General features: G+C 51.1%; 9 protein-coding genes across 9 annotated transcripts; 4 read left to right on the top strand and 5 right to left on the bottom strand.

Annotated features, from left to right (window-relative positions):
* Positions 1 to 243: 243 nt before the first annotated feature.
* On the bottom strand, positions 244 to 2,077 carry PV10_01929 (uncharacterized protein). Its single transcript, XM_016366187.1, has one exon. It carries the CDS (start codon positions 1,908 to 1,910, stop codon positions 657 to 659), a length of 1,254 nt encoding a protein of 417 aa, XP_016229836.1. The 5' UTR covers positions 1,911 to 2,077; the 3' UTR covers positions 244 to 656.
* Positions 2,078 to 2,525: 448 nt separating this feature from the next.
* PV10_01928 (uncharacterized protein) lies at positions 2,526 to 5,309 on the bottom strand. The gene is made up of 3 exons (XM_016366186.1): positions 4,879 to 5,309; positions 3,806 to 4,805; positions 2,526 to 3,744 (listed from the first exon to the last, which is right to left on the bottom strand). The coding sequence occupies exons 1-3, from the start codon at positions 4,984 to 4,986 to the stop codon at positions 2,651 to 2,653; spliced, it is 2,202 nt and encodes a 733-aa protein (XP_016229835.1). The 5' UTR covers positions 4,987 to 5,309; the 3' UTR covers positions 2,526 to 2,650.
* Positions 5,310 to 5,928: 619 nt separating this feature from the next.
* On the top strand, positions 5,929 to 6,872 carry PV10_01927 (uncharacterized protein). Its single transcript, XM_016366185.1, has 3 exons — positions 5,929 to 6,242; positions 6,294 to 6,403; positions 6,470 to 6,872. Exons 1-3 carry the CDS (start codon positions 6,228 to 6,230, stop codon positions 6,555 to 6,557), a joined length of 213 nt encoding a protein of 70 aa, XP_016229834.1. The 5' UTR covers positions 5,929 to 6,227; the 3' UTR covers positions 6,558 to 6,872.
* Positions 6,582 to 7,681, bottom strand: PV10_01926 (uncharacterized protein). Its single transcript, XM_016366184.1, has one exon. It carries the CDS (start codon positions 7,567 to 7,569, stop codon positions 6,982 to 6,984), a length of 588 nt encoding a protein of 195 aa, XP_016229833.1. The 5' UTR covers positions 7,570 to 7,681; the 3' UTR covers positions 6,582 to 6,981.
* Positions 7,682 to 7,816: 135 nt separating this feature from the next.
* On the bottom strand, positions 7,817 to 11,520 carry PV10_01925 (uncharacterized protein). The gene is made up of 2 exons (XM_016366183.1): positions 8,213 to 11,520; positions 7,817 to 8,165 (listed from the first exon to the last, which is right to left on the bottom strand). Exons 1-2 carry the CDS (start codon positions 11,055 to 11,057, stop codon positions 8,155 to 8,157), a joined length of 2,856 nt encoding a protein of 951 aa, XP_016229832.1. The 5' UTR covers positions 11,058 to 11,520; the 3' UTR covers positions 7,817 to 8,154.
* A 1,539-nt stretch (positions 11,521 to 13,059) lies between these two features.
* On the top strand, positions 13,060 to 14,441 carry PV10_01924 (uncharacterized protein). Its single transcript, XM_016366182.1, has one exon. The coding sequence runs from the start codon at positions 13,251 to 13,253 to the stop codon at positions 14,307 to 14,309; it is 1,059 nt and encodes a 352-aa protein (XP_016229831.1). The 5' UTR covers positions 13,060 to 13,250; the 3' UTR covers positions 14,310 to 14,441.
* Positions 14,442 to 14,720: 279 nt separating this feature from the next.
* Positions 14,721 to 17,063, bottom strand: PV10_01923 (uncharacterized protein). The gene is made up of 2 exons (XM_016366181.1): positions 16,281 to 17,063; positions 14,721 to 16,223 (listed from the first exon to the last, which is right to left on the bottom strand). Exons 1-2 carry the CDS (start codon positions 16,685 to 16,687, stop codon positions 15,056 to 15,058), a joined length of 1,575 nt encoding a protein of 524 aa, XP_016229830.1. The 5' UTR covers positions 16,688 to 17,063; the 3' UTR covers positions 14,721 to 15,055.
* A 2,638-nt stretch (positions 17,064 to 19,701) lies between these two features.
* On the top strand, positions 19,702 to 21,758 carry PV10_01922 (uncharacterized protein). The gene has a single exon (XM_016366180.1). The coding sequence runs from the start codon at positions 19,811 to 19,813 to the stop codon at positions 21,266 to 21,268; it is 1,458 nt and encodes a 485-aa protein (XP_016229829.1). The 5' UTR covers positions 19,702 to 19,810; the 3' UTR covers positions 21,269 to 21,758.
* A 96-nt stretch (positions 21,759 to 21,854) lies between these two features.
* On the top strand, positions 21,855 to 22,897 carry PV10_01921 (uncharacterized protein; the record flags this gene model as incomplete). Its single annotated transcript, XM_016366179.1, has 2 exons — positions 21,855 to 21,968; positions 22,037 to 22,897. The coding sequence occupies 2 exons, from the start codon at positions 21,855 to 21,857 to the stop codon at positions 22,895 to 22,897; spliced, it is 975 nt and encodes a 324-aa protein (XP_016229828.1).
* Positions 22,898 to 22,948: the final 51 nt, after the last annotated feature.

Below are 22,948 nucleotides of genomic sequence, written 5' to 3'. Positions count from 1 at the left end.
CTTGCCCCGAGGCTGCAGATGCGCCCTGCTTAACGCCATGCTCAACCCTTAAGTAGCATAGTTGACGCCCTGCTTATTACCATGCTTAACTAAACCTTAACCAGTTTACCTTGGGCAACGCCCAGAATCCGAGCATCTAGAGGTGCCTGCCCCTCGGGTGAGGCATCCGCTATTGCCCAGTCTCGGCCCGCCACACATATCATGAAATCAGCCATTAAAGACAGTATTCTTGGTTGTCATGCCCAATAAGAGAATATTCTCGGGTGAACAATGAAACTTGCCCGCGACGCTTCGTTGCTTGCTTCTAATCCAGTCATTTGGATGTCTTTCCTAGGATATCGTAGAGTCTTCTCTACCCTCTGTGCCTGTCTGTCCTTTTTGTCCTTTCAGAGGATATAGACTACGATGTCGGCTAATGCACTAGGACACATCCGCCAGATGAGATAGACATCCTCCAGCCTTGTTAGCAAGAAGGCAATCCACCACTAAACCTGGAAATTGCTACTTGTGACTCATAAAGAATGTACACAGCACCGATTTCGACTGTAGCCTCCGCTGCGGTGTGTACATCATGACTTCAACGACCCGAGTGCCTCCATGCAAAAGAGGCGATGATCTGAACATCCATATCTATCATAATTGGTCGACTGATCGATTCATGTCTTGTGCGTTCTCAAAGAATCCATATCCTGTAAGGTTGGAACATGGACTAATTCGGGCTTGACCACCCCGGTTACCTGACCTTCCCCTTCTGCCATACCGAGCTCAAGGTCGTGTGCCGTCAAGGTCGTCGTTTGACCTTTGGAATCTTCTGCGGTCAACACCTTGGCATTTTTTGACCTCGCCCTTAGTTCTAGGAATTTGCTGACACATGCGGCGACAAGAACCAGTGCTGAGTTGACTATAGGCAGCCACTGGCCAGCATTATTGTTCGATTCGTTGACTGGCCAACCACCAGTCTGTAGAACTAGCTCGTTGATGACAATGTTGGCCAACATCAGTGGTATACACAAAATATCAATCAACAAACCGATAAATAACCAAGGGAGGGAGATCGAGACGATCACAACCTTGGCAGGAGTCCACTTGGAGCGACGGATGAAGCTGAGGACGGCAAAGTAACCCCCGTACCAGCTCTCGACTGATGCCTTGTAGACAATTTTGGTGAACTCCTCTTTATGTCCCGGATGGATGAGGTGTTTCATGACGGCACGTTGGCACAACTGTGAGGGACTGTGCTCGACCCCATCGAGACTGAGGCCGGCATAGGCAGCGAACTGAATTGGCCCGACCAGCGCAACCAACAGGCCCGAGTACCTGTTTTCAAGTACCTGTTCGGGAATGGCGATTGTCTCAGACATATGTCGCATCGGCTTGGAGATGGAGAAGCACTGATAAGTGCAATTGAACTCTCGACTAGCCAGTTGAATAGGATATTCGAGCAATTGACCAAGTGAAGAGTAGCAGGCCGGCTCAGGAGCGGATGGAGGCGTGTCGAACAGGACGGCGCGACCGAAGATCAGCGAGATTCCCACGAGAACCCCCCAGCATATCATTATGACTCTGGCATTCGAGTTGCGAAGAGTGGAGCTCCAATGTATCATGCCGATGTATCCCAATGCGCCAGTGCTCAGCACCGCCCAAGCCGCGGCAATGTCCAAATCGTACACGCCACTCTTGCTTGTGACCAGAGCCATCATGTGAATGGCCGCGCCTCCAGCATACGTCAATGCGCTGACCAGCGCACCGATAATGAGCCATTCGCGGCTGCGGCCGAAGATGGCAAACGCAAGGGTCACATAGTAGAGCAGTCGCGGGAGTAGTCCATACGTTCCAGAGATGGCGTAGACGCAGTTGATCAGAGTGACTGGGTCATCAGGTTCTGGTCTTGGTACTGCGATCGCTGACATTGTTGTTCAAACAGGGTCAGATGGGATACTAATAGGTATGAAGCGGTGACGGCGGTGCCGTTCATCACTCTCGTAGCACCGTGGTCATAACCATTTCGTTGTAAGTGGACATGAAGTTGGTGGAATCAAAGGGTTGTCTCCGGCGTCCCTGGGTCGTTGGCCATCGTGAAGAAGTGGTTGTAGAACTTGGGTCCCATCATTTTTATTACAACTTTACAGGTGGAGCTTGCTCAATTTGGCTCAAGACAACGCGGCCGAGAATCTACCTCAAGGGCAATTTGGGGCCAATAGTGAAGATCGTGGACAGAGGAGACAGGGGTGGGCGTGGGTGGTGTTGTCGCTCAGTGGCAGATCACTCATTCACTGCCTTTAGGCAACCATGAAAGGAGCATCCCGTCTGGTCAAATGTTACATCACGTCTAGGGTCGTTTTACAGACTCAGTGGCTCCGCTCATAGTCGTCCAAATACCATCCATGTTTCCCCCAGCCTACCTTTTAGCACGCCTAGGTGACGAATCACCCTCAGGTAAAGCACGATTTAGCCTTCCACCAGTGGGCAAACCATATCTAGCCCAAGATGGGCGTGGTGCAAAGCAAAGCTCCTTTCTGAGGACTGCTTTGGTGCTCATTATTATTATATCTGGGAAGATTTCGCAGCTTAGAATCCTCTGTTGTCTGATCTTGCCTATGGCAAGTTCCCTCGTCGTCTGCTATGTGCGGTAGATCCGTCCCGCCACAGTCTAGCCTAGTATAATGTCCTTCCATGCTGGAGCCGGGTCAATGGTGTTATCTAACGCCCTGGTTAATATTCGGCCTAACCCCTCCCGATAATAAATCCCGTTTCTCTGAGAAACCAACATGACATTGAAGACTCCATAATCTCGCTGCTCGAGTATCTCTTCCACCTCGTCGGGCAATTCTCCCTCCCATATCAAAAGCTCGTCATCAGAAAAACGGCTAAGTCGTGACATGATCAGGAACTCAAGAGGCGTTCCTATTCGCTTTTCCCAGTCTTGATCCAGATGGATTGTGCCACACCACCACCCCCGCTTGTCTGAAATTCCGGCCCTAATCAACCCTGGGTCCGCCGGCGCTGGGCGCACTGTCGACAATGCACTGGGTCCCGTTAGCCGCTTCCTGAGAGGCGAGATGATGGACTTGTGTATCAAAGATGCAGAACTCAAAACAAAATGAGCAGAAATGGTCCGAAAGTGGAGCAACGGCATGATCTGGCTCATGTTGTGAGATGTCTGGGCTTGTGTACTCGCTGGAGGCGGCATCGGAGGCATGATGCGTTCCAGCCATTGTTGGGGAAAGGAATGGATGCCGATTTGCTGATCAGCATGCCACTGGATCCAAGATCTTGCCGGTTCGGTAAATTTCCACTGGATCTCGCCGATCCAGCCCGACCATGACCAGCTTGGAAACCCGTCGCGTCGAAAAAGCCTTTTGCTCGACTCCCAGATCAACGACGAATCCAGCATGGTTTCCAAGGCGCCGTAGTAGATGCTCGCTCCAATGCGCTTCTCCAGCACTAGACCCACTCCCTCGAAGGCGTTGAGGATGTCTGCTCGGTTGGTCAGTTCTCTGCGGGTGTAGAGTTCAATTGCAGAGGTGAATTGGACGAATGGCTTCTCCCGGAATATCCTTGTGGGCATGTCAATCGAGTCCAGCGACCAGCCATTCTGCATCGGCATCTCCATGTCCTCACAAAAAGTGGTTTTACGACATTGGTAGTATATTCGGCCATTGACGAAGAGGAGGCAGCGTCGAGAAAGCATACGTTCCTGAAAGGTCCACGCCCTCGAGTCCCACTGCGAGGTCGAGATGTAGTCTAGAGTTTGTCAGCATTGATTGTAGGGTTGAGAGGCATCGTCGTATGCAGCCCAACGTACCTTCTGCGAGGTGAGACATCATCAGCCTGAAGTTACCTGGCTCGATACGCTCAATCTCTTGATGAAACTTTCGAGACTCTTTTCTGACCCCAGGAAGCCCAGCATTTGCATCCTTTCCAGAGCCCGCCACGACGGTCAGAGCCGCTTTAGCATAAACCCAATCATCATGGTACTGGAAGCCTTCGTCGTGCAACAGCGCCAAACTGTCAGTCCACAGATATCTCTCTCCAAGCATTCTCGTCAGCTGTATCGTATCTTTGATCGTTTTGGGTAGTTTTTCCTTGTCCAGTGCCCCAGGCTTAGACAATGTGGGTAGGTTCTCGCTCGTAGTAAAAAGTTGATTGAAGTTCTTGCCCCACAGATAACTCAATGCAACGTATCTCGAGTTTCTTGGTGCTTCAACAATATTCATAGTGTGGACATCAATGGCGCGGAAGACGTCCTTGGGCACTCCAAGAAGATCAGGGTGAACGAGCGAGTCCTCACACTCGGATCCGTGAGTGGACTCGCAATCGTGTAACCACTGTCGAAGTTGTTGAACATCGAGCAGATCTGGAGAAGATATTTGTCGGCCAAACCACGGCCTCTGGGGGGCGTCGTCGGCCAAAAGAACAATGTAACCATCTTTAAACGCCTGTGGCTCGCTGTAGATCAGGATCCTTCTCGTCCTTGGCCTGTATCGATGCTCAGCAGGCCGATCAGGATCGGGCCCGAGATCTTCTTGCCCATCAACGACCCATCTGGCATAGACAACCGGATCATCGTCAGCAACGAGGCTGGGAGTTCGCTGGTCTGAGGGTCGATCGGCGACTTCTAGGACCAGTCGACAAAATGGGCAGTGTGTCCTATGTTGGATTTGAGACAAACGCCCTAAGTATCGTGTTCTCTTAGCTATGGCATACTCGTCGTCACCCTCTTGGACACAGAAGGATTGGACCCTGAGATCCAGGCGTGAGCATATCTCGCAGGGGATAGCAGGTTCGGGCTCCGACGGACCATCCTGGTTCCCAGAGCAGATCGTCAACGGGTATATCTTGGACAGCGATCTGACAGAGTCATGGCTAACTACTTACAAGAGCTTTCACCCAACTTGAGGGTAATCTTCCCAGGTGTCGGATCCGTTTGGTCAGGTGCAAGAGAGCAGCGCTGTGGGAACCCTCGGTAGGTTCAGGCGTCGACATCTGCGTGCATGTCGTGGTCAAGGGGAGGGGAGTCTTAATTGCGGTGGTGCAACAATCGGCATAGGATCCGAACAAGAGAGATGGGAAGGAGATAAATTAAAGATCTGCCACGACAAGGTGATGATACAGATGGAGTTTAGAACGTGGACCGAGTTGGCGTGGGACAGACGCCTGGCGGCCTCGTGGAAATGAAAGGCGACCAAGGGCGGTGCAACCGGTCAACGAGTTCCTATCATGGTTTTCGTGGCGGTGCCTCCTCGATGGCTGGACCTCTCGACGTTCCTCTCCATCAGCAGAGAAACATGATTGGAAATATCAAGTACTTTCTATGGATGGACGCCTCGCAAAAAGGTTCTCATTTGTGCCTATGGGCAGATCACAGTGGGGCAGCCCATAGTTAAAGCCAAGGTCCCTAAGGCGCAGACAGCCTGCGCTTCGGCCCTTCGAGCCTCGTCCCCTCACCGAACCATGGCGTGGAGAATGCTGCGGCACTGGCAAGACACTTTTATCTGAGAGTTAGCTGTCGAGCCACAACAGAATTGACACGACATACGTAAATTGTCGACGTGAAGCCTCCCTCAGAGATTCAATAGGGTCTATTACTGGCATGCCACGTGTACGCGGTCGAGGAGCCGACCAGGTCTGCGGCCACCTCATGATGAAACCTAGGTTAATGTAGGGATGCATGGAGCGGTGGCATCGTGGCTACCTTAGGTACTACTAAGTACTGCAGCACATACTCCGTAAAGGAGGATGGCGCAACCAACTCCTCATGCTGTGTCTGTAAGGTATCACAGTAAGTACAATCGTCGCGGGGCAGCTCGGGCCCCGCGGCCCCTTGGCCACCATCGACAGTTCCAGGCACCCAGGTTCAGGCATCGACTTTGATCAAAAGGAATTACGTCACTGCCCCTCCATAGCGATTGTCCGACTGCCAAGGACGTCTCCCTAGGCATCACTTATGGCCAGGCCTCGGTGTGAATCACTCATACCATTCGACTCGACGTTTTGCAGTGAAATATTCTGATTGCGCTCGCAATTGCTCAAAACTAGATTCCTTCAAGCAAGACCGAATTGTTTCCTTTGCCCTTTCAATTTTTGTCCCAACTTGTTTCACAATACACTTCCTCAGACTTCGTCATCGACTGACCTGCTCCAAGGTTTCATCACTCCAGTCGCCTGCCACTTCTCCTTCCTCAATAGCAAGATTACAAAACTTCGGTTCATTCCTTGCCGTCAAAATGCCTCTCTACAATGTAAGCCCATGAGAGCTAGCGCGTCATCCAACCGCTAATGTCGTCGTCAAGGTCACTCTGAAAGAGGATGCCGCTCCCGATAAGCTCTCAGAGGCCAAGCAAAAGGCCGTGTCTGATGGTGGTGTGATCAAACATGAATTCACTCTGATCAAAGGCTTCACGTTCGTCTCCGCTGATTCCCAGCTCGTCTCTATCCGTGCCAGATAACTGACCTTCTTCTTTTCCAGTGTCGAGTTCCCCGAGGACAAGGTGGGCGTCTTACAGACCAACGATCATATCCACGTCGAGCAAGACCAGGAAGTCAAGACACAGTAGACAACGAGATGGACTTGTCAATTTTGGGATGTCAAAAGAATCATATCTCATGTTTGGTGAATCGGCAACTCTACCAAAAGTGCGATTCATCGGACAGTGCGATAAGGGCGCTCCTTTGAAAGCACATTGACACTGGGTTGCAACGCAACAACCCATCCTTGGTCTCATGCGAGTTACCGTTCCTGTGGCATCTTGATGGCGAGAGAGCCCATCTCCTGCATATTCTCGGCGCCAGGGATAACGGCATATTCACACAAGAGAGTGTCTACAGATGTCATAAATCTTCTAATGAATATGATACCATTCCGTTGTACACTTTTCCCAGTCAAGAGGCAGGGGGCCGACATTTATGGTGTTGTATAATGCGTCTTTTTCTGTTTCATCTCGCTTGCTCAATATCGGAAGGACAGCATCCTTGTTGTCTCTAGAAGTCTGTCGTCCTCCCATTGTAACTCCACTCGCCGCTGGCACCCCATCTTAGAGGCTCATTCTTTGGTCCCCCAACCTCGCCTGTCTTGGGATTGACATCACCCTCAAACTCGGGTTTTGCACCTCTCCTCACGTCGGCGTGCAACTCGTCGCCATTGCCACGAGCTTCGATCATCTTCTGGAATTCGTCACGGAGTGCCTGCTCTGAAGGCCCGGTAGATGTTCCCATCTCGTTCACACTGTCGTTGACACTTTGCTGCGCACTGTCCACTTCAGGTGGTGTCGAATGAGGGGACTGGTTGATACGCGGTGGAGTGCGAGGGGTGGAAAAGGCACCAGTCGACTGGCGTTGAAGGGCTTCGAAGATTTCTTGGTCTTCTTTGGGTAGACGTGGCGGCGAGGGACCAGTCCCGAACACTGAAGGGAATACAGGTGAGCTGGACGATGCCTGTTTCTTCGAGTCGTCTCTCAAGACTGCTGATGTGCAGAGTAGGCGGCAAGTAGATCGATTGCGGTTACGGGAGAAGAGGTGGGCACGCGGTGCCGCGTTAAAGACACGAGCGCTCATCGAAGCAGACGCCATGGACAAAATGAGAAAAGAGCCCGATAGCTGGAATTTGTAGAATTGCTCCAGAGTCGTTCTTGTGAGATGGAAGAATTAGAGGAGCAAATCGGGAACTGGAGCAAAGCCCAAGATGCAACCGACATTTCATACTTCCACTTCTTCATCCGCTCTGAACTCCACCTTTTCCTTTCTTCTCTACTCCGTACAGGCGGCGGACCTTGCGTCATGTGACTCTATCACGTGCCAACAATTAATACCAGCCCAGCCCAGCCCTGGGAGCAACAGCAGTGGCATGCAGTAGTCATTCCTGTTATTACTGGTTCATGTGAACTACCATGGTCATCACCTTCATCCTACGCGTCCAATGTCGTTGAACCCCATGCTCATGAGTAGTTTCGTCCCAATCCAAACCCCAACCTTGATCTCCACGCCTGGAAGTTACACGACCTTAATCTCATCTCAGCGTGGCAATTAGTTTGCGAGACGATGTATGGGGGAAAACGGCAAGTCAATGGTGTCTGTAGTCTTTTGAATCGCTCCCATATCAAAGTCTCGTCACCTGGGCAGGATCCAAACAGCCCTCTACCTTACTGCCGAAGAAAATCATGTGTAGCCTGGCGAAAAGTTAGCATCACTCTTCAAATCATGGTCCAATGCTCACTTCTCATGGCGTCGCTGTAGCCAGTGCCACCTTTGAGATCCATCTCGAAGCTCTCGGCAACGTCAATCACACGACGAATGTGTGCCATGCTCAATGACTTGTCCTCGTGGATCGCCAATGCATGGGCCGCCCGCACTAGATTCTTGATCTGTCTGCCATTCACCTCTCGCCTTGATAAGTCGTTGAGATCGGTTTCGGTGATAGTTGATACTTTGACGCCTTCTTGTTCTTTGACACGGTCGATAAAGAGCTTCCACACGGTGCGTTTGGCTTTGGTGGTCAAGTTCTGGAACCGAAGCGAAAGGTGGATTCGAGAGACAAAGGCCGAGTCAAAGGTTTCCACCCGATTTGTGGTTAAGAACAGAATACCCTGGAAGTACTCGAGCAGTCGAAGGAAGATACTAACCAATGCGTTGCGGTGGATGTCGTGAATCGATCGTTGCTCGAGGAAGACATCTGCCTCATCGAGAAGGAGGATCGCTCCCCAGCTATGGGCAATGTCCAGAATGTTCTGCAGCTCTTTCTCAAGCTTGCTAGGATCGGTGCCCAGATCACCGGCGCTAACCATGTACAACGGGCATCTCAACAGGTCAGCAATACCCTCGGCAGTCAGTGTCTTGCCAGTTCCGGGTGGGCCATGAAGGACGGCGACTAAGCCACGGCCTTTGCCCGAGATGATGTCGTCAATATTGCGGTGTGCATGGAACGTGTGGCTGGACACCAATGCCTTGACAATGGATTTCTGACTGTCAGGTAAGACCAGGCTGTCAAATGCTTGATCGTTGAAGACCACATCGGAGATTCCTGACACGGTGAACTCGAGCCAGAGCTTCTCGCCAAAGGCAAAACCGAGGACGACGGGACTCGCGATCAACAGCTCTTCCTCGGTGAAATGGTGGCTGCCTTGTCGCTGATCTGCCAGAGGGTTCCCATCCTGGTCAACGTCGTCTTTTGAGTTGACCAAGATGATGGCGGTCTGGCCGTTGGGCAGCTTGACAGCCCTATACCGTTTCTTTTCCTGGACGGTGTCCTCCGAGGGAGTATTCTGGGCATGACCGCCATTATCAGAGCTGCTATCATTGCCACATCCACAGTCCTCTTCCGCTTCTTCTTCGCCAGGGTCGCCGTCTTTTGGCTTCACGTTACTGACCGAGTAGTTGGGATTGATCCGACGGTGGATTGCAGGATCAACCATGATGCGGCCGTCAATGTTGATCTTCAGAACCTGTTTCTTGCGCTTGGTGTATGCCATGCCGTTGTGGTACTTGTAGCTCATGCCCTGGAGCTGCACAAACTTTTTCCCGCGCTCAATGAGATCTTCGCGCAGCTTGTCAGGGTTTTTGTGGTATTGAAGAGGATAACATTCCAAGGAGGAAATCTTGCGAACGCCTTGAAAAGATGCTACCTCGGCCTGGATGATTCCCAGTCCAAACACTTTGCCGTCATACTCGAGGTATTTGCCCTCGATATTGTACCAAGAGCCACGCATGAAACTGGATTCTTTGGTGGAGAAGTCCATTCTGAAAGCACGGCCTTCTTCGTTGTCACCGTAGGTTGAAGTGTAGGCGATCTCGTTTGGTTTGAAGAGGGCCCACAACAGATCGTAGGTAATCTGGTTATTTTCCAACATGGGATAGAGAGTTTTCTTGGTTTCAGCAAAGTCTTTATCGAGCCATCTGACCATGACCTTCAGGTGCTTGGCCTTTGTTATCATTTCTTTTCTCTCTTTGCGTTTCCTGCCGATTGAGTCGTTGTTGAGAGAGTCGACATAGGTTCTCATTTCCTCGAGGTAGAGAAAGAGCATGTTGGGGTCCATGTGAACGGTCTCGCCGACCAGGCTGACCCCTTTGACGCCAGCCATGATATGGCGCAAGGATTCTTTCAAGGGAGCAGACTTGATATCCACGATAGTGCATTGGTATTTTTGCTCCCAGTCAAACCTTCGCCGAACTGTGAAGATGTACTGGTCCCAGACGGCCTCGTCTTGGCTCTTTACGGTTTCGGTCAGTTTGAAGTTATGGATGGACTGGTCCCAGAGTTGATCGACACGCTTGTACGCGACCTTGGATGCTCGCTTTCCGGGCTTGACTTTGGGTGGCTTGACGTCAGAGAGTAACGGGCGTTCGACCTGGTCGATGCGTCGACGGCCAGGGGGGTGGATATGGTCGATGTTGATGGGAGGAGGAATGATACCTCTAGATGCGGCATAACCTGGCTGTCTGAACCCAGAAGCAAAATTGAGATCATGAAGTTGGTTCTTCATGTTGCGCAGTCTGACCGAATTTGGATCTTCTTCGTACTCGATCGAAGAAGAGGAGTCGTCGTTGTTGTCAAGCTGGGCCCTCCGTAGAGCCTTCTTCTTGGCCCTGGCCTTTACGGCCTTCACTTTGGCTCGAACGCGGTCATCCGAATCATCAGTGCTGTCGTCAGATGCCTCGTTTTCGAGGGCAGCAATCTTTTTCTTTCTAATCTTACTCTCCTTCTTGAGCTGCTTAGTCTTTGCCTTTAGTTCGGCCTTTGATTTCTTGGCGGCCTTGAGTTTCTTCTTGAGGGCCGCTGGGTCAATGGAGGAATCACTGTCGGATGAAGACGAGGACGAGGAACTAGGGGAAGATGATGACGAAGAACCGGAAGAAGAATCCGAGTCAGTCTCGCTTCGTCGAGAGTGCTTTCCAGAGGTCGACTTTTGCAGCTTTTGTCTTGATGAGGCGATTGGGTGTTTCTTACAGGTGGGTGAATCCTTATTGGTTTCGATGGCAGCGGATTTGGCAACGAGGGGGCGTTCAGCAGTAGTATCAACTCTTTCTTGTTTTTTGGCATCCGTGGCACCTGGAGTTTGGTCCATGGTGGCGGCTGGAGGGGGTAGGAGGCAGTCTGGAAGGGGGGGGGTGGGAGGATGGGAATGGTAGGGCACGAAGTTGAAAAGATGTAGTAGAGGAAGAAAGGCAGCAACGAGCAAAATATTGGCCGTGATTATGGTCAGTCGAGTCGGTCAGTGAAGGCAGTGCGAGCAGTAAAAGAAAAGTGAGAGATCGAGGCAAGTGTGGACTAGCGGATCTCAACAAGGAAGCAGAGTTGCAGAAGTGAGGGAAGGGTCAGGCAGAAGTTGCACCAACAGAGAGGTATCTACGGTCGCAGTAGCGGCAGGTCGAGAAAGATGAATGGTGGTGAATCCAGGCTGACCAGGCAGACCAGGCAGACAGAAGTCGTCTGAGGACAAGCAGAACAAGGGCACAATTGGCGGGAAATGGTGGATTGGTCGCAGGTTGTCAGTTGTCAGTCGTAACCAGTGGACAGAGATGATGTTGAACAAGTGGTGGAATGGACGACGGCGACTCTGGTGATTCGCAAGACCGCGAGCGCAGTGGCCGTCAGGTGCATGGCTGACAAAGAAGACCGGTCAACAACTCAATTGCCTGGTGGCTGCCTTGTTGTCAAGGTTGGCCTTGGGCTTGGAATTCCATCTACGAGTCGGCTGGTCAGGCTGCAATGCATCTCTGGGAGGACAGCAATGAGGTTGGTGTTGTCTAAGAGGCGGCAGAAGCGGTTTTAAGCCAGTGTCTTGCTACTCCTGGCCGCCGAGGGGCCAATGGACGCAATCGTCACCGGTGGGCCGCCATATGGCTGGTCTGATTGTCGAGACGATGGAGTCGAGGCATGGATCTTGGTTGTACAGACCACCTGCACATCCGCATACAGAACTTACTTGGGCTGTAGGCTCCAGTGGCTCCTAACGGCCCAACAGCCCTACTTCGGCCATCCCTAGTGACTCGGGCACTGGTGCCCATCCCCGGTAGGTTTGGGGGGTGCAAGTGGACCGAGGGACCAAGCGTCTTACGGGCAGAACGTACGGAGTACGCATAGGGCATGCAAGCCTAACTCTAGCCTAACTCTAGCACGCTCTGGCTAACACGTGGTGAGCTGGTGTTCCCTGCAGGCTCACTTGCCCCTGTCACTGGCTTGTGTATGACCAACGAGAGAGCGCCTGACGGAAACAAACTAATATAGATAGGTACCTTAAGTACCTTGGTATCTACTCAGTACCTACCTTAATTTGCCATTGTACTGCATATTCAAATGTTGGAGCTAAGGTCACGTGTTGCTTCTCGTGCCCCATAAAGTCTTTCTGATGAATGAAAACTGAGTCTTGCAATTGACCACAATTTGGTAGAGACAATACCGACAGTAGTTTACAGGTAGAACATCACACTATTCAACGAGAAAACCGTTCTACAAATTGTTCATTGCCCGGAAGCCGGCATTCGACAGAACCACAAATCTAGGCATCGGCATTTCCGCAAAACGCCACAGGTGACCGCACACCCACATCATATTATTTTATTATTGCCGTTGTCGATTGCCCAAGCACGTGACTATCACGATCGCCTTGACCTGTCGAGGAGGCGAGTTGAGTCACACTTTCACAGGCCTGCACAAGGAACACGATGAATTTCACTATCCGTGCCTAGCACGACAGCAAACGTGCAAAAGTAGAAGAGCCAATCGCAGCAGACATCAGCCACTCAGCGTGACCGGAAAATATGTAAATCATTATGTATTCAATGGCCGACCCTATTACCGTGCAATTCTGTCCACCCAGCGTTGGGAGACCCTCCAGTGCAGTGGCATAAGTATCTACGAAGCAACAACTTACTACCTAGCAGCATGTTCCACTCGGCAATCGCTGCACCCCGGGGTTGCCGAGTGCTGCTTGCTGGGAACTCAGAGCGAACCAAAACCGTCTTTGCTACCGAGGCATCTTGTAGCATTGCACAAGCGGGGCTCGACTTGATCGACTTGACAACTCTTTCTGCCTGTCTGATTGGTTGCAGAGCTGTATATCCTTATGAATGTTTTATAATCAATTCAACACTGGAACAGCATCCCATCCAGCTCAAGCCAGTCCTTGATAATATTCAGTCAAACGTAATATATAACCCTTCCTCCCGTTGTGATCAAGACATCCACCCACTCCATCAGACTCTCAACGCTAGTAACACTGTTTATAAGGCCCCTCCGTCAATCGCCGCTGTCGATCATGGTTGCCAACAAAGCATTCATCTACAAGAAGATCCCCAGTGGTTGGCCGGTCCCTGGAGAAGATTTGACCGTCGAAGACCTTGGTTTCGACGAGAATGCTCCGCCCCCCAAGAAGGGCTTCACTACCAAAAACTTTTATGCAGCCTACGACCCGTCCCAGAGAGGGCGGATGCGAGATCCCGCGGCCAAATCCTACTCGCCAGCCATGATAACTGGCGAGCCTGTGGTTTCAGTCAGTGTGATCGGCAAGGTCTTGAAAAGTGACACGGAAAAGGTCAAGCCAGGCGATACTGTCTTGTTGTGGGCAAGCTACACTGAGTCGTACTCGCGAGTCCAAGAGGCCAACGTTAACAGCACCAAGGTGATTGACCCTAAGCCTGGCGTGCCTCTGACCGCCTATCTCGGCTTGCTTGGTATGACCGGAATGACTGCCTACGGTTCTCTACACGAAATTGGCCAGCCTAAAAAAGGCGAAGTCATTCTCATCTCGGCCGCAGCCGGCGCTGTTGGTCAGATGGTCGGCCAGATTGCCGTGCGCGAGGGCTTGCATGTTATTGGCTCTGTGGGTGACGACAAGAAGCTCGACTTTATCACAAACACTCTAGGCTTCCATGCCGGTTTCAATTACAAGAAGGAAGATCTCAAATCCGCTATTGCACGACTCGCCCCCAACGGCATCGATATTTACTACGACAATGTTGGCGGCGAGCTGCTCGACGTCGCTATCCAGAACATGAACGATTTCGGCCGCATTGTTGCCTGCGGCTCCATCAGCACTTACAACAACACCTCTCCTGAGGCCAACTATGGCATCAAACACTATTCCCAAGTCGTCCGACGCCGCCTAAAATGGCAAGGTTTCCTTGTCTTTGATCCCAACATTGTAAAATGGCAGCAAGAGCGGGATGAAAGGATCAGCCAATGGATTGCAGATGGTAGCTTCAAGTCCATCGACCACGTCACTGACGGAATGGATAATGCCATTGAGGGCTTCCTGGGCATGCTGAAAGGAGAAAATTTGGGCAAGAGTATCTTGAAGATTGCCGATCCAGAATAGAGCACTAATATATGGTCTCTGGTCTCGTGAGGTTTGAACTTTATATGTAAATGCTTCCTTGTTGCAAATGTACCATGGCTTCCTCTTCCATCACACACAGATATCACTTGGAGCATTGGAGTGTGCTTTCCGTGAGCCGAAGAAGACTGCTGTTCCCATTTGTAGTCCTGAACATGTATTGAAATAGGCGTGTTGAACCGCGCAGATTGGGGCATCAACACTATCGTCAACCTCGTCGATCTGACAGTGTGAATGGTTGAAGGCCTTCATTTCGGCAAACTCCCACATAGGTATCTATGGCTCCCAACCGACACACCACACTCCACATCGCGACTTCAGGATCTCTATTCTCCGGAGCTATTCCTTGATTCCATGATATGACTACAAGTTGCAGTTCGAGAACCCTTACAGGGCCTCTCTCAGGCACAGACCAGTACTCATCTTCGCATGGATGGGTAAACGTCCCCATTTTGTCAAGCAGAATTTAAAGGGTCTTGAAAGACTTCCGAAGTGCTGTCAAACATGCCAGAGTCAACCCGAACTCCCTTGAAACGTAAGTCCTGCGGAAGCCAATTGAAATTGATGTCCACGGCGTCTCCGAACCAAATCACACCACCAACATTGCTCTTCTTTCATCACTTGAATAGCTTTCCAAACCTCGGATACCACTTATGTGAAGACCATAGTTCGAACCGGCGTTTGAGCTCATGGCAGCTTAACAATGATAGCTGCAGCATTGCACATTGTCAGACCCTCTCATCCTCCCTTCGGACGGCCTTTTCATCTTCACTGCTCTCCGGGCCACGGTCGACATCGTTGCGTTCTGTATCCCTTAGATTTTGATGCGTCACCTCCGCCATGTCCACGTCGTGCTCCACGTTCAAATTTCGACCTCTCTTCTCCGGTCCCACAAAAGTGACCAGAATCAATGCGCCATAGACAGCCCCTAGGAAAATGCAAATGACCTTGCCGTAGTCGTACCTCTGGACAGTTTTGCCGCTCTTCTCCAGTGGTGGAAGCGGAAATCGTTCACCAAGAGTCGCCTCGATGGTCGACGATGCAGATGACGCAAGATTTCCCAATTGGTACGAGGTTCCGACCACAAAGGTGCGGAACGAGCCAGGTGACAGTTCCATGAGATGGATTGGAATGACGCCCCATGCTCCTTGCACACAAAACTGTTGGAAAAATGCCGCTGCAATGAGGCCTTTGGAACTGACGAATGTATACGGGTAGAGAAGAGCGCCCCCAATGACAGAAATAAAGATGATGCTGAGCCGTCGGCCAAAGATCTGTGAGCAGTATCCCACAATCGTGCCCCCACTCATCGCTCCCAAATTCGCAACTACTTGTACGACCGTCACCGCATTTGGCGAGTATCCGTATTGGTTGATTAACATAGTAGGGAAAATATCTTGCGAGCCGTGCGAAAGATAGTTCATCATAGACATCAGTAGTATCAAGTACACCAGCAGAAGGTAGTGCCGCTTCAAAGCAACCCGTCCTTCAGAGATAAAAGTTGCTGCAAGGCTGCCTTGTTGCTCACGGACGGCTTGGCGAGCTCGGAAGGTGTTGGTTTCGGGGAGACAGAGACGGAAGAGGATGATGAGGACTGGGGGACATGCGCCGAACCAGAATAGCGGACGCCACCCGTGCGGTGTAGTGTTGACCAGAGCGCGGGCAAAAGCGGTGGCCAGCAGATAGCCAAAAGCATAGCCTTGTTGTAACATACCCGATATGATACCACGTGCAGCCTCAGGGCAATCTTCCAATGCAGTGGCTGCAGCATTTCCATACAAGCCACCCATGGCAATTCCAAAGAGGGCTCGTACTGCGAGGAACTGTTTGAAGGTTTGACAAAAGCCTGTGCCGAGCTCGAGCACAATGAAGAGAACATTGTTGACGACAAAGGGCCTAGAAAAGGTGGCTTAGTGAGATCAAGTAAGGATTGGATGTGTAGAATGCGCTTACCACTTCCTACCATATCGGTCTGCTGCGATGCCAAAAATGGTCGAACCAACAGATCGGAACATCAACACCAAGGTGATGCCCCATGTGATGTCAGCATTGGTCTTGCCAAAAGTCTCGGCGAGATCAGTCACCGTCAATGAGACGGTGAAGAAGTCAAAGGCATCCCAAGTCCATGCGATGAAGGCAACCAGGAAAAAGAGCCACTGCTGTCGATTCAACATTAGGAGTAACCGTATGGGGTTCGGCGCTTTGGCCATTGGGGGCTTGAGGCTAGTAAATCTCGTCACAGCATATTCGCGCACCGACATGTGTCTGTGAGAAAATCCTTGGTCAAAGCTATGATCGTCTGAACCGACATGCTCTTCACTAGGCTGGCCTGGATCAATATGGACCTTTTGGGCTGCCATGGTGTAGTTTGATTTTGTTGTTTTAAAGAACAGGTTTAGTGACCTGTATGGCAAAGGCGTTGGCCAGGTATGCTATCCGAGGTCAGAATGGATAGATATGAAGGAGTGTTTAGCAAAGTGAATGGCAATGACGAATTCGGGCGGCCTTTTAAAGACATTGTTGTAGCAAGGGCATAGAGACCCTTCATTACAAGCATGAATGTAGATCCGCCGTGAATGGTCTGTGGGTTTATGTCATGTCTAGCGTTTCGCAAGGATCTAGAGAGCCCACAATGCAGGCGAGGATTGGAATCACACGCCGGCCCGCCCTCCTGGAGTTGCGAATGTGTGGTTGGTTGGAGGGATGGCCATTTCAGCTGATGGTTCGGCTCTAGAACGTTAGCCGTCGAAGCGACCTAGACTCGCCGTCGGTGCAGCCAATTGCGAGCCATCGGACAAAGTCACGGAGTAAACAGTGCTCAACAGGAAAAGGGTTTCATCGAGGAGATAGGAAGTGATCGGCTGCTACCATCGAGGATGGAGACTGAAATCGACACGATAAAGGCTGCCGGAGGAAGCTTTACTCCCGGATCGCAACTGGTCGGAATTGGTCGCGATCACGCTGCAAAGAAAATTAGAGCTTGCAAAATTTCGAATATGGAGAAGATCAGCCGCGCGCATTTGATGGTAGATGAGATGCGCAGTCTGGTAACGAAGAGGTGGGCAGGTGGCTGTCACTGCACTGACGCGTGAGGGGTGACACGTGATTAAGCATTGGCACTCTTCCCTCATATCTCATAGAGTCCCACGTTTGCCTCTTCTTTTCGAGTTTTTCATACTATAGCTAATCATGTTTGCGCTATCAAGCGATGAGCCCGTGATAGTGGCCAACATCTGGTATAGTCGTACAGTACCCCTGACTTCCTACAATACATGACCAGCGAATCCGCTATAAGAGACGCGCCTAGTGGCGGCCAGCATGGACGTCACATCGTGTGCCATGGCACAACATATAAGGCGGTGTCATGCGTCAAGTTGATCAAACGTGAGTGGAGGCTGTTTGCAGGTGGCGATGAACTGGGGCGATGAACTGGGGCGATGAACTGGGGTGCTCGGCAAGACTTCAAGGCTAAACTACGCGCTCCAATGAACAGAAGCCTCGTGACAAAGAAACATGCGCCTGCAGATCTCTCCGCAATGCTTGGTAGGCTTGATCTTGCTCGGCGCATGATGTTTTCGCCGGAGTTGATGCTTGAGTGGACCACCCCTCCTCTATTCGACTTCTGACTCCGGACAAGGTATTCGCCTGGGGGACTCCATTGCCGCTACGGAGCGAGGTACATGGTTAGGCACCCTGTGCACTCATCACAGGCGATTTACGCAAAGAAATAACAAGTGAGTCTTGGAAAGATCCTGCTATTGTGTCAGAGTTATTTAATCAGCGGACTGGAAAACACTTGCAGTCTGTTTAGCGCAACTCAACATGGCTAAGCAATAGAGAGAAGCAAATGTGACCTTACTTCTCTGCCCTTAGTGCTCCTTCATGCTCATCCACTGTACGGAGTATATCATACTTTAGGGCTTCCGTAGCTCTCCAGGCAAAGCCGCAGAAGGTTCCGGCGACATGCATTTGGACGCCAAGAACACGTGTCCAACCATGGGCTCCACCCCATCTTTTCTCAAACATCTTTGTTTGAACCTCGACGATTCTCAACCCAGTATTGAGCTTGGTGTCTTTGCATAGACCTCTCAATATTCCACGCATAGCGGGAATTCCTCAGCGATATTACAAGCGCCTGCAACGCCCCTCCACTTCCAATAACATGTTGGCCGAAGAGATGTGATCGGGTCCGTGATGCTCTACGGGCTCTTGGGCATTCTTTGATTCCGGCCAGAGAAGACTGCGGACCCAGCCAAACCAGCCCCTCTTGTGATGACTGACTTTGGCCGCCTGGGTATCAAGCTCGGCTTCAATCGCGATCCGGACTTTAGTCAAGAATTTGAGTTCCCGCTCAAAGTCGTGAGCCAAGTTATGCGCTCTCAAATACAATCCACTGGGGATGCCCTCGCCACTTTGAGCTAAGCGCTGAACCTCCCCCAGCAGGTGTTGGGCTCTGGCGACGAGATATTCGAATACTAATATCACAGTCCCCAAGTCCTCGCGTTCGCCGATGTTGCAGTCTTTCAGTATCTGCACACTGCTGTAGATTTGAATATGGGTCCGATGCAGTTCATGCTCGAGTTTCCGGCCCTTCTCCAGCATTCGACACAGTTTGATAATTTGGGTTCTGCGGTAGCGAAGACCTTGTTGAATCTCACTGAGTCGTCGATGGGCTTCGTTTCCGTTGAGTCGGGTACTGACGGCAGATGTTCCGGCCATAGAGCCCCGAGTGGACATGGACATGGGGAGCGGAAAATCTCTTGGACGCGGCATGGGGTGCTGATCTTTTTCTGTCCGGGGAGCTTGATCTTCGACTTCAGGTCTTGAGGAGGAACATGCGGACGGACGACTGTCAGCAAACCTTCAAGGGCGTGCGAGGGTCTTCTTATAAGCCAACTCTAGAAAGTGCACAGGTTCTCGTGACCATCAATGGGGCTCTTAGCTACGGGCTCTTAGCTACGGGCTCTTAGCTACGGGCTCTTAGCCAAGGTGAAATGTTGCCTGTCTCTCTGTCCGCAAACTTGGTGGGGACAATACATCGCAGTTAATTGGCGCACCATCTGTAAGTTGAGTTCTTTCTCTTCAGCGATATTTTGATAGAGTCTCGTTAGCTTCAAGGAAACGCCGCAAGGTCCTCACCCGTACCTCACAGCCTGTTTAGTGGGTTTTTCCATCGGCAGCAGAGACCGTCCTCCTCCTTAGCGTCTCAGAACTACCTGCGCCGGCGCTCTTATCAAATTTAATCGACTAGTAATTCCCTTCTTCATCTTCGCTCCCTCCATTCCTCCTCCCTTCTATTGCTTTGTCAACTTGCAGTCTTCCATCTCTTCCCTTCTTGGGACTTGGCGGGTTTCTTACTCGATCAAGGCGTTATGAAACTCATTCTCCTTTTGAGATACTCACTCTCCTTTTGAGATACTCACTCTCCTTTTGAGGTACACACTCGATCTCGGCTGAAATCTTCAACAAGAACTTCAACAAAGATGGCATCCACCCCACCTGTTTCCATGGAAGCTTCTCCAGAGGCCAAGTGCAAAGGGTTTTCTCGTACCATCTTGGATAAAGCTAGAAATGCTCGTCTTTTCAAACGGACATCTAGTGAGCCAGCGGAATGGCCCCGACCACCTACGCCTTTCGCATTTGCAAATAACAACGGTAGCTTTGGTGAAACCAGCATCGATTCCGAACTGTCAATGTTGTCGACTTCCCCAGTGGTAGACACTGGACGGACGTCGCTACAGACCATTCCACCAAACCCTGAAACTACCCCTCCACCGGCAACACCTGGCGACGTGGATCAACAAGGTGAAGCGACTCCAGACTGCACATCCGAGTTCTTCGGTGCGATGCCTCGCCCTCAGAATACTTCACGCTTGATAAGAAACTGGCGTGAGCTCGAACTATATCGTCTCTCTCTCCGTCTTGGGGAGCGCTTCAATTTCAACCATGACTTCCGCTTCGACATTGACAATGAAACTCAAGGTGAAATTCAGGGCTTCAATTCCATGGGAAGCTCTGCTTTGGAAGACCAGGATACGATCTTTATGCCCAGTGGTTTGCAACATCCATACACGCGCATCGCAGAAGTGGACAATGATGATGATTCTGATTTGGCCAATGGAAATCCATGTATGTCTCCTTTTGGAAATGGTGAGGCTAAACGGGAAATGGTGCGGGCCACTGGTGCGGTCACGTCCCTGAACGATTCAAGATACCCTCCTGGGATAGAAGATATCCTCAAGACTCCGGAGCATCTATTGGTTAGACCGGAACTTGGACCCCTGTTCCAGGCTGCTCAGGTGAACTCACAGGGTTCCCAATCTAGCCAGCACGCCCCTTCCTCTCCAATTGCAAGAAATTGCACTGGTATCGACTTTGACCCGAGCATATTCGGCCGGCCCGCCACTGAGATCATTCGACCACGATACAGCCCTCGATCTGTGACGCCAGTGCACCAGCAGCCGGGGAATTGGGATCTACGTGGTGCAAGAGCAGCCGTAGGTCAATGGCTCCAGTTTTGCTCCGAATTTCCAGTGCAGTACAAAGAAGGCCTCATGGATTACTTTGCCAAATGGTTCATCCCGCGGTCTTCTAGGAAGTACCTCGGTGCTGCGAAGAAATTGTCCTCGCATCTTGAACTTCTCCAGGGCGATCTCAACAAGATAGAGCTACTGACCACGTATCAGGCCAATATGGTGGAACAAATCGAAATGGCGGTCCGTTCTTGCAAGGAAGATAGCGACGCAGCATACAATGCCGCTGTGCAAATGGGAGTTTCGCGTCGGGGCCTCTTATTCGGCAAGGAGTTGGCCTGGAGGAGATACAGAATTGCGAATCAGCCACGTTTGGATAGGGCCACCCAGACCTTAAAGGTGGTCAAGGCGGATGTGAAAAAATTGAGGCAAGCACTGAAGAACGCCAGCTCTGCAGGTCCAAGTTAACCAAACCTCTGACTGACGGTGAATCGGTGCTTGGATCATGGATGCGGTGATGGTGATCGTTTTATTGGCATGAATTTTGAAAAAGGGAAAAGCGAAAAAAAGGGAAGAAAAAGGGAGAATATGATCTTGAAAGGGTGGTGGTGATGAGTGGCGATGTGGTGTCCGAGTCGGTGGGAGAGATGAGGGCAGTCTTTGGTTACTTTTCTTTTCTGTGGCATCCTTATGGTTGCACCTGCCCTCTGCTCTCTGGCTTTTTGTGCGGTTGCTATTTCTTGTTTGCCTGAGGTGTTTTGGTGTTTTTCCTTCCTTATGTCGAGCGTCGTCGCTCTTTCCAGAAAAACAGATCCAGACATGAGCACCTACCTTCATTGTCGACTCACTTTCGTTGTCACATTCATTTAAAAATATCAACTGCGTTGGGCCCGGGACAAAGATATCCCCCCATTTTCATCACAAGAACTTCTATCATAAATTGCATGGTGTTAGATCAATGTTTCATATTCATATCATCTTTATGAGTTCCTTCGAAGGCGTTTAGCAGGGAGCATCAGACCTCTGCCTCACAAATTTGTTCCTCGGCTCGGCAATGGGCAACCACCACTCGCGGCGGGTGGGAGCGTCATACTACGCAGCAGATGGCTGGAATAGTGGACCAGTTACATGGGGTGCTTCACCTGCACACGCGTATGCGGATGCCATTGTAAGATGTTATGCCTTGTCACGAGTCTCGTGCTCTTTCTGACCCGTGGCTGACGCTGACGTTTCAAGTCTACCCCAAGTCGTGGTGGTACCCGTCCGCCGTCAAGATATTCCAGTTCATGCGCAACGCCTCCGATTATGAAAAGTCGCGATTGGGACGAGGGATGCCAGAACCTCCGGCGCAGTCTTGGGTCCGCTCACAAATTGTGCAAATACATGCCAGAGCACATCGAAGCATGGTGTCGGTTGATAGGCAAGGAGTCAGCACACTCGGGTCCCGACGCAGGGTTGGCAGCATACATCAAGAACTTGGACACCTCGATGAAAGAGCTCTATCACCTTCTCACTCTGGATCCTCGCTTACTGCGCCGACATTGCCCCGTCGATGTGTTTGAATTTTCCGAGGTGGTTGGAGGTCTCGCGATCGACCTACACAAGTGGTGTGAGGACTTCAGGGTCTTGACGGCAGCCAAAAAGAATGAGGACAAAGCACGACAGCGTCGACGTGGGCTTCGAGCCCAAGCAAAGAGTCTGAGGTCAAGATGCTGGAAGGTTGGGGGTGTAGTTGACTCGCTGTGCTCATTAGGGGAAGAGTCAACGCTGGGCATGGGACATGTGACCCGAGCATCTCGAAGGACAATGTCACCAGTGGCCGAGTCCTTGAGCGTGGTGGTTTCGCGGCGTTTGTCACCGGTCACAAACAAACAAGACAGTATGAACAACAGCTCAACAAGTCAGGCGCGAAGCCCTGGGGGACAAATTGAGATACCACAAAGATCAGACAGTGTGTCTCCACAGCCACAAGGTCGAGGCCAGTGGGGATTAAAAGCAGGGTCTGCGAGTAAGTCAAATCAACAGCTCGTGCACGGGAGCGGACAATCGCCGGCCGAGGACCACGCAGAGGTCATGCATAAAAGCCGGCCTGACTGAGGGAGATGAGGGGCAAGTAGATCAATCATGTCAACGGGGTAATAGGGCTGG

The sequence above is a fragment of the Exophiala mesophila genome, assembly GCF_000836275.1.
Source record: "Exophiala mesophila strain CBS 40295 unplaced genomic scaffold supercont1.1, whole genome shotgun sequence".
In the NCBI taxonomy this organism is placed as follows: domain Eukaryota; kingdom Fungi; phylum Ascomycota; class Eurotiomycetes; order Chaetothyriales; family Herpotrichiellaceae; genus Exophiala; species Exophiala mesophila.
This window is presented reverse-complemented; position numbering and strand designations above follow the sequence as displayed.

Excerpts from the sequence above, each read along its gene's own strand:
- PV10_01923 (XM_016366181.1), bottom strand. The coding sequence starts at position 16,687 with ATGGCAGCCCAAAAGGTCCATATTGATCCAGGCCAGCCTAGTGAAGAG. Across the intron at positions 16,224-16,280 it reads GACCGATATGGTAGGAAGTG|GCCCTTTGTCGTCAACAATG; the intron begins GTAAGCGCATTC and ends CACCTTTTCTAG.
- PV10_01922 (XM_016366180.1), top strand. The coding sequence starts at position 19,811 with ATGGCATCCACCCCACCTGTTTCCATGGAAGCTTCTCCAGAGGCCAAG.
- PV10_01928 (XM_016366186.1), bottom strand. The coding sequence starts at position 4,986 with ATGTCGACGCCTGAACCTACCGAGGGTTCCCACAGCGCTGCTCTCTTG. Across the intron at positions 4,806-4,878 it reads CAAGTTGGGTGAAAGCTCTT|GATGGTCCGTCGGAGCCCGA; the intron begins GTAAGTAGTTAG and ends TCTGGGAACCAG. Across the intron at positions 3,745-3,805 it reads GATGTCTCACCTCGCAGAAG|ACTACATCTCGACCTCGCAG; the intron begins GTACGTTGGGCT and ends GACAAACTCTAG.
- PV10_01924 (XM_016366182.1), top strand. The coding sequence starts at position 13,251 with ATGGTTGCCAACAAAGCATTCATCTACAAGAAGATCCCCAGTGGTTGG.
- PV10_01926 (XM_016366184.1), bottom strand. The coding sequence starts at position 7,569 with ATGGCGTCTGCTTCGATGAGCGCTCGTGTCTTTAACGCGGCACCGCGT.
- PV10_01929 (XM_016366187.1), bottom strand. The coding sequence starts at position 1,910 with ATGTCAGCGATCGCAGTACCAAGACCAGAACCTGATGACCCAGTCACT.
- PV10_01927 (XM_016366185.1), top strand. Across the intron at positions 6,404-6,469 it reads ACTCTGATCAAAGGCTTCAC|TGTCGAGTTCCCCGAGGACA; the intron begins GTTCGTCTCCGC and ends CTTCTTTTCCAG.
- PV10_01925 (XM_016366183.1), bottom strand. The coding sequence starts at position 11,057 with ATGGACCAAACTCCAGGTGCCACGGATGCCAAAAAACAAGAAAGAGTT.